The sequence below is a fragment of the Pinus tabuliformis genome, chromosome 6, assembly GCF_031772625.1.
Source record: "Pinus tabuliformis cultivar Carrire ecotype Pingquan chromosome 6, CPIR1, whole genome shotgun sequence".
NCBI lineage: Eukaryota > Viridiplantae > Streptophyta > Pinopsida > Pinales > Pinaceae > Pinus > Pinus tabuliformis.
Genome location: NC_142292.1, coordinates 1893980810 through 1893990273, shown reverse-complemented (window position 1 = coordinate 1893990273; position 9464 = coordinate 1893980810). Strand labels below are relative to the sequence as shown.

At 33.9% G+C, this 9464-nt stretch overlaps 1 protein-coding gene across 1 annotated transcript; it reads right to left on the bottom strand.

Annotated features, from left to right (window-relative positions):
* Positions 1 to 8711: 8711 nt before the first annotated feature.
* On the bottom strand, positions 8712 to 9464 carry LOC149266741 (uncharacterized). The gene has a single exon (XM_089397327.1). The coding sequence runs from the start codon at positions 9272 to 9274 to the stop codon at positions 8885 to 8887; it is 390 nt and encodes a 129-aa protein (XP_089253453.1). The 5' UTR covers positions 9275 to 9464; the 3' UTR covers positions 8712 to 8884.

Here is a 9464-nt window from a genome sequence, read left to right as displayed (position 1 = left end):
TGGATTGAAGTTTGGGAGTGTTACGAAATAATATAGCACCCATACAAATATAAATCCCAATCACCCAAATGTTAGTTTTTTGCAACATAAGAAGGCTAACCACTATTGCCATAGTAGTTATTTTTGTCTCTTTGGTTATCTTTTCTCCATCTCGAGGGGGATTTCCCTAAGGATAGTATTATTAAGGCTATGGAGTAGGGACCAATGTGAAAAATGAAGTGTGAGCCTTAATAAAACAATGTGGTTGTAGTAATGGTATGTGATAGTGGAAATGGAAAAAATAAAAGGGAAATTAGGGGAACAAGGAAATGGGATGTTTTAATATTAGTATTTGCTATCTAAGGGATAATGCAGTCATTAAGCATTGAAGAAATGAAAGAATTAGTTTCTTATGATCGACCCTTTGAAGTAGGCTATATGGTTGAAATGGGTTAGTTTACCACATTCAACCTCTTGGATGAGAAAACCAATCTATTGCATTCATGTAATAGCCCTGGTTAAAAATCCATGTAATAAAGTTAATAAAGGAAAAATAAGACCAAGGTCATGGACACGTATTCCAAGATGAAAGTTGGGCGAAATATCCTAGTGGGTGTTGATTTGGTTTATTATGGCTAAGGAAATTAGCAAAGGCATTGAAAAGGGAAAGAGGCATTTATTGATATTTTATTTATGAAAATAATGGAAACTAAAAGAAAAGGAAGCTGAAAGGTCACAGGTTGCAGGTGAGGAGAAAATTGAAGGAAAATAGAGGAAATTGGATAAAATTAAGGCATGATTAATAAAAGGTCTTATGAGGATCACTACACAACATTTTTGTCAGTTTAATTTTGGAGCTCTCTCTCTCACACCCTTGCACATAGAGCATTCTTCGGGAACTCTAGCATTGGAGAAAGGAAGGAAAAGGAAAAAAGGATAAGGAATGGGTAATTTGGATGAACTGGCTACAATGTCATTAATTGCAGGTATTGAGTTGCATGTATGATTTCCATTCTAGTTTTGGCATGCGTGGTATATGCATGTGTGTATTTGGTTCTCTTTTTGTCATTGGCAGGGGTTTTTCTAGATGTGATAGTGGTTTTCGTCCTTGTCTTGCAATTTACGGATTACCATGGTGTGATGGGGTTTCTTCATTTGGTTGAGTTGGATTGCTGGATGGTTTTGGAACTGGGTGAGATTGTCTCAGGAAAATTCCCAAGGGCCTAGGAATCCCTTTACCAGCAATGGAAGGATACATGGTAAATGCTGAGGGTGAAGACGAGAAAATTCCTCAAGGTATTGGTGAATAAAACTAGAGGCATCCATGCTTGTTTAGGGACTAGTTATCCCTTGACCATTTTGGTGGGATTGCAGTAAATCCTGGTAGTGTATGTTTATTGTTTGGCACAAGAATACCTTGACCGATAATGGCGAGATTGCAGTAAAGCATAGTTGTATAGATGAGGTTTTTGGGCCTACAAATCCCTTGACCAGTAATCATAGGATATGCAATAAATCCTAAGAATCCCTAGTTGTTTTGTTGTTAGTCCCACATTCATGCTTGGAATATGGCACGAGGGAGATTGGTTGAAAGAAAGGCATGGTTCAGTCCATAATATGGTCAGGTGGTACATAGAAGTTCCTGACTTGGTTGCTTTTTTATATGTTAATAAGATCTCTTTTCCTCTTGTGTTTCATGAGTATTTATACTTGTCATGATGTGGCTTTGATGGTTGTTTTATTACTATTATTATTTTGGTTATATCTTGGTTATAAGCATGGTTTTATGACATATTCTAGTTATGGATCTTATCATGTTTTCATTAGTAAATGTATGGTTAATGAATTTATGGCCCAATAAATGATAATGCAACTATTTTGAGAGGGCATCAGACCTTCTTGATGATTCTCAGATAAGTATGATATCCCTATATTCATATATGTAATTATGACATGTAGATTACATGTTCACGATGTGTTTGACTGAATGACCTTCATGTTTAGGCCTTTCTAGGTCAATTTATTGTCTAAGTTTTTTATGGAAGGATTTGTCCTTAAGTCAATTAATTTTCTAGAAAGTTTCATCAAGTTCTGGGAGGTGGTCTAGAGACTAGCCCTAAAATAGTGGCTCACATCTCGTGGTCGTAGGCACATAATTGGGTGAGAAAGACTGCAGTTTATCCTTTATAGTATTATTCATGTGACTACAGGGTTACAATCAAATTTAGGTACTGTTGTTCTAGTGTTTAGAAGTCCAGGCCATTGAAAAGAGGTTTAACTCAGGGTTTGGGCATCGGGAAGGGTGATTTAGCCCTTAGGGGTCCTGTAGCACTTGAGTGAAGTCAGTGAAGTTTTGGTTGGATGACTCCACTTCTTTAATTGTACCTAGGAGTTTGGGGCATATCATAGTAACTCTTCATCACATATTTACCATGGTGGACCAGTGAACTTGTGTAAGTGTGGGTAGAGGGTGTTACAATTCATCACCTGGATGTGTACTTAAGCTGAAAGGAATTAGGTTAACATAATATACCCAAACAATTTTTTTTTATTAGAATAATGTCTTAAATGTACCTTCAAATTTTCAACTTATTTTCATATAAAAATGGAAAAGTGCAAAAATTAAAGAAAAAAATGAAAAAGGGAGAAGCTTTTCACGTTGCTTATTCGCATTTTAATAGTGAATCCATAATTAATCCTTCACGTGAGTATTATTACAAGAGGACACTATAACATATAAATGATAATTGAAAAAGCATAACATAAAAATACAACAAATTATATCAATAACTCAAAGCTTCATTAGTCTTCAATGTTTTTATACTCAAGATAAAGTCAACATTATTCCTAATATCACATAGTTTCCTTCCTTCATTTCTTTCGCTTCTTCACAATCTTCTAATTTTCTAAATCCCCTTGAAATGGAGAAAGACTTAAATTCAAATGAGTGAGTTATGTCTCTTGTAAAATGAAATATATTTTATTTCTAATTACATGAGAAGTTAACAATTCATAAAATATTTAAGTAGTTAGATCCTTGGCTAGCAATATCAATACATGTGGATGGTAGCTTCCTCAACAAATATCATCCTCATTCAAAATAAGTCAATTATATGCAACAAAAACCTCCAAGAGAGGATGCATCATCCATAAATAGATAATATATGATTTCCATATCTAAATGTGTCCACATGCAATTTTCCCTTCAAGAATGGATGCATGAAAAATATAATAAATACTCTTTAATTTAAGAGTTATCGACTCACCATGGTTAAACAATAAATAAATAAAATAAAATACTATTTAATATATGAGCATGTGCTGATGGATCCACATAGAAGAACCAACAAAGTGCATCCTCCAAGGTGCATGAGAGATATAACAATATAAAATTCCTCCTTGGGGAATGATCCATATCCAAGCTCCAAAAATAGAAAGTGGTACACAAATGGATGCAACCAATCCATATGTCGAATCCCAATGCAACCAAATCTATGTATGGACAAGCCAGATGAAGTAGTAAAATCTCAAAATATTAAGTGGATAATCTCCATAAGAAAAATCTAAGGAGATAAGATTGAATTAGGGATATAACCCTATAAAAATGTCATGAAATAATAAAATATATATCTTTAGGGAATAAAAAGAAGCATCTCCACAAGTCCAACCTCGAATAAGCTCAAAAATAATAATATGAACAAATAAATACATGTAAAAAGCCACACAGATGGCCCTCCAAGTATGCTAAACCCCCTCCATAATCAACTCTAATAAAATAAAATATATTCCAAGTGAAAGAGATTAGGGAACTCTCTAATCAAGGTTAAACAATGATACATGTAAATGAAATGTCATTGCAATAATGATGAGAGAGCATCTAGCAAAGGTGTTCGCTAGAAAAGTGTGCCATGTAGCTATTTTAACCACTCACAAATGATAAAATATTATCTAATGAAGTGTGTCATAAGTGAAAATACTATGATTAGAGACCTAAAAAATAAACTATTACTCCGTGTGACAAGTGACAAAGATATCTAGGCAACGCAACAGAGTGTTCCTTAGAGAAGTGTTCCAACCTCTCCAAGAAAAAATAAAATAATGCACATTTTGGTAACTATGACCAAGAAAACGGGAATACAACTATAAATGAATAACCAACTCTAAATAACACCTTCAAGTGTGTAAGGGAAGTTAATGAAGTTGGGAATCCTAGCTACAAACATTAACTGGATAAATTAGATTAATTTAATCATTGAATAGTTAAACCAACCTCAAGTGTGTGCACCAAGGTAAATGCTAAAATAAAACCATATCACCCCTCCAAATAGTCATCAATTGATTAAATCACCATGAACATTTGTTCTATTGAACGACATACTCTAATAAAATGTTGTATAATGTAAATTAAAGATATTCTATACGCTATCAAAACCCCAACATGATAGGGTGTCAAATCGAGGTGTTATGGAACCCCTAATGTTGAAAATTCATAGGATAAACAACATGTGAGATCAAAGTAAGCCATTCCAAATGTTTTTCTGATTAATGATACAACACTTGAGTAGGTACATGAGGTGAGGTTTTATGGTGAAAGTAGATGATCGATAAGCTAGTATGTGCAATGTTAAAAAGGAAAATTAGGGATAGGGGATTAATATTGAGAATGTTAGGTGAGGGATTCATATGCCCAATCCATTTCTTGATGAGGCTAAACTCCTAGAGGAAAAGGAAGGCATGAGTGGTACTAGAACACTTGTTCTTGAGCATAGTATCTTTGCCCCTATATTATTACCTCTTTTCCCAGTTGGTATTCTTGTGATACTTTTTGTTTTTTACACTTCCAATGTTTTAATTAACTTGATTAGGAGATTAGAGGTCAAGTTTGGTGTATATGGCTTAGACTTGGTAATATGATAGTGGAAATATTTATTCTTTTCTAGAATTATATGTCTTTTGAAACGAAGGATCTACTCTCCTTCTCATTCTCTCCACTCCTTTATACATCTTGCACTTAATTCGGTAACTCTATCTCAAGCATCATTCTACTGAGATTTTCCTATCAAAATTTCACTAGAATTGGATGCCCATGTGCATCATTGTTTTCCATGACTCTTTTCTCCCCTAGTTGGTATTTCCTTTTATCCAATTTCCCTAAGCCCTCCAATGGTTACTCCTCTCCTTAGTGATTAATTATGGAAATCACTCCCATAGGAAATAACCTTGAAACAACTAGTATATGGGCCTTGGGATAAATGAAAATTCCTCTTGAAAATGTAGCCTCATGGCGATAACAAATTTTTAACCTGTGCACAAAAGAACACTACTAAAGTTGATCATTATATTCATCCATATTTCCTCCAAATATAAAGGAGGAACTGGAAAGCCTAGAATCTTGAGTGAATTAGAAAAGATGTAAAGTGATGAGAAAACAAATATTTTAGGAATATAAAGGTTAATATTTTGAATTTGATTTCTCTACAACTCGAGATACCAAGTTATTTAGAACATTTCAGACCTTCTAGATCACTAATTCCTTCATAGCTCAATTTATGGAGTTAATATTCAAAGTGGTCTTTGGAGTCAACATTATAGTTTTTGATATACATTAAAATTTGGATGACAAGGGAATACAAGAGGAAGCATGAACTCAATACATAAGAGGCACTCCATCAATCTTATCATTTGATGGGAGCACCTAATTCCTAAACAACATATGCAATAAGAGATTCATTAAGCATTATTAGCAGTAGGCTTTCCAGACTAATTATAACTTTATACCAAGCTCATTAAATCAATATGCTTGTATGATTTTTTACTTTCTAGTTAGTCCATGTTTTCTAAGATACTTTGTTTAAGTTGATACATAACTTATTGGCTTTAACTAATATCACTCCTGATATGGAAAAGTAATTAATGATTACATTTTTAACATACTCTGATTTGGTTTCCTTATTGACGGACCATAGGGGGTTACAGATGTAACCTTGTTTGTTATAATATTAATATTGATACTATCTTACAAGAAAGAAAATAAAAATCACCTTGATAATAAAATAACATAAATCCCAAACTAAGGTACACCATCACTAAGAGACTATTATATCAAAATTCAAGATCAGACCTTTGGAAAAGGTTAGAGTATCATCATATGTAGTACCCCAATTTTTAACTCAAATTTAGGAAATAACATATCAATGAGGTTATTAACATCATGAAACTTTTTCCCTTGGGAAATTTTTAACAATCTTGTAAGTTTGCTTTGGAAAGCCTTGCGAAGGAGACATGGGTGATCCAAACATAGCAAAGTTATAGAAAAAAAGACATAAAGAGATCCTAACCCTAGTCTAGTGACACCAAGAACATACATATACACACCAATTCACTAAGAATCATCAACAACATCATCAAACATCTTCCTCCTAACACCATCATCTAAGCCCTTAGTGAACTAGAACCACCATCCATATCCAAGATAAGCATATATACTAAACCATGCCATAATGGGATAGTATGCTTAAAAACCAATCAAAATTGCAACCAATGGTGATCAACAAGGCAAATACAGGTGAGAATACCACCAAATAGCAAGCATGATTATTTGACCAAGGAGTTGTGAGTCCTCAAATCCAAACAGATCTAAGAAATCAACAAAATATCTCCAACAATGTGATTGAAATCACAAAGTGAAACCTCGTACAATATGAGGTGTAACATAGAGAATGATTATTCCCTTTATTTATAGAATCTCAAGTAGTGTCATCTCTTTCTCACATTTTCCTCTTCTTTGAATAGCCACAAAACTCTTCTTTCATTTGATTATATTGTTCAAAAAGGTAATTTGAACAATCTCTTGTTAAATTAATATCAAGGGACTTTATCCTCATATTTTTTTGCCCAAAATCCCTTTCGATCCACTAGTATTTTGCACATTAGCTCTTTTATTAGGACTTTGTTTATCAATACCCCTACCATTTAGATTTTTCTATTGTGTCCATGAGAGAAAGTGCCATTTTTTCTTATATTTTGCACCAATGAATAAGGAGGAATAAATAAATGAATATAAGTCTGTGTACAAGGAGAATTACATGGCATACATTTTTCAAATAATATATCAAGGGAAAATAAAGTTCAAATCTATGTAGGTGTAAGGTATACATGTTTTTAATATTATATCAAGTGCAGAGAAATATCAAATTTTTGTACATACAAAGCTCTTTTGGAATGTTAAACATGAAGAAATGTTTACACCTAGAAAAATTGATTTGATCCCTCATGCTTCTATGTTATTTTTTTACAATATCATTTATATCACATATAAATTTTGTATATCCATATAAAAAAATATTATTATTTTTAATTAAATTAAAACCCTTATAATACACATAACTACATAAGTATACACATGACATTTTTCTTTAACATATTTTAATAAATTTTTATTAAAAAAAAATTAATATAATATACCTAACATATATTAATTATATATATAGAAAAACAATTTTATTTTTATTTAAATATAAATCATTATTATTTAAATATAAATCATTATTATTTAAATTCATTTTTAATATAATTCTAAATCTCCACTCTCCATATAGTAAAACCTATAAAATTATAAATATCAGTCTCTACTCTATATTTGAACCTTCAGCCTCAGAAACAAAATACAAACTCCTAACTATTAAACCTGCCGAAACTTACAAGAAACTTGAGAACAACCCTGCCCCTTTTAGAACTTTGGATGTAAACCATTTAAAAATTAAATGCAATAAGTCCAAACGAATCATTTCCAGCCCTCCAAAAACTATTTAAAAATTAAATCCAATAAGTCCAAACGAATCATTTCCACCCTCTTATTAGCCAGCCTAACTTTTAATAAAAATATATATTATGGAAAAGTCTCGGTAGCGGCCCCCATGTTAGATATAATGTATATAGGATGTATTCTTTAACCAAACCAAACTACATAAAAATTTGCTACCCGCTCGAAAGCTTTACAGCTCTGGGTTTGCTTGATTTTTCTTCCGTAATCACTGTCCTTCTGCTTTATTTTTCTTCCCTGATCATTTTGTCTCTTGGAACGAGCTTTAAAAAAGTTTGAAAATTAGGTCAGTTGCTTTAACATGTTAAGTTACAAAATCTTTCCACAACGCCATCTAGATTTTGCGTCTTGACACGCCAGCATCTTTTGGTAGAATTCTGTAACGAATCCAGTCCAGAAGGGCCATTTCCTTCCCTTCACAGAGAAAATTAATTCGTGCACTTATTTTTCCAAGCATGGTTTCCCTTAACATTCTATTTTTTAATGTTATCAAATAACACTATTTGGGCGGTTATCGGGGTTTGGTTACTCTTCTTTTTGAAGTGGTAGATACATAAAGTATTCGTGATCCGGGAACATTTTAAGATTTAGCAAGCTCCAAAATTCCGTAAATGAATTTAGTGTTCCTTTCATCTGATTCCGTAAAATTCCTTTAATTCCTTTGAGTTAGGGTGCAAGATTAGGAAATTTGTGTGATGTTAAATGTTAATGCTCAATTCATGTTATCCAAAATATATTTATGATATAAACGAAAAAATGTTCACATCGAGTGTTCGAGTGCCATTAAATCATACATTATTTTTTTCCACATATGTGGCTGGATTGCTTGACTGCTAAAAATTGCATCCAGGATCAGTACGCCCAATCTGTATTTCTGGTTAAGAATAGTAGATAGAAATTACACCAGGAGTAAATAAAGAATACTTATTTCAATAAAAAATAGCCATACAATAAAGAATCCCCAATGAATATGACGGCCATCCACTCCCACTCCGTGAAACCAGGAGTGGAATCATAAGAAAGAGTACGAAACAGAAAAATAATCATCTCATCTAATCTAAAGAGAAGGATGCAGGATGCAGATTAAAAGAGGAAGGCGACTCCTCCAAGCAAGGTGATTCCAATTATAGCCATCTTCTCCATGCTGGGGATAGAGACAAGCCCACTACTGGTGCTAGGTGACAAAGCGGTGGCTGGGCCTTGAGCTGAGGGGCCAGATACCGGAGTTTGAGCTGCTGGAGAGGTGGCTGAGGTTGGTGGGGTGGCGATTTTAGAAGGAGCGGATGCTGGAGAAGAAACAGTTGGGGAAGTTGCAGTAGGGGGAGAACCGGGAGTTAGCGCTGTCGGGGATTGAACTGGCGACGCCTTGGGCGTTGCTGCCTTGGGCGACGGTGCAGGTACTGGTGCGGGAGAGGTTGATTTCATCAATCCTAAAACAAAAACGAAGCAGAGAAATGCACTAAATCGCCCCATCTTGTCTGCTGGTGGTTATTGGCGAAGGATTCTATAAATTCCTGCAGTGACAGAAACTCTATGGATCTGTTCCTGTAAAATTTAAACCAAGAGGCTGCCCAAGAAGAGAAAACACAACTCAAGAGATCAGGCAGGGAGTAGTAAAGCGAGGGCTTGGTCTAATATAGAGGTAGTGCCACAACTACGGTGA

Excerpts from the sequence above, each read along its gene's own strand:
- LOC149266741 (XM_089397327.1), bottom strand. The coding sequence starts at position 9,274 with ATGGGGCGATTTAGTGCATTTCTCTGCTTCGTTTTTGTTTTAGGATTG.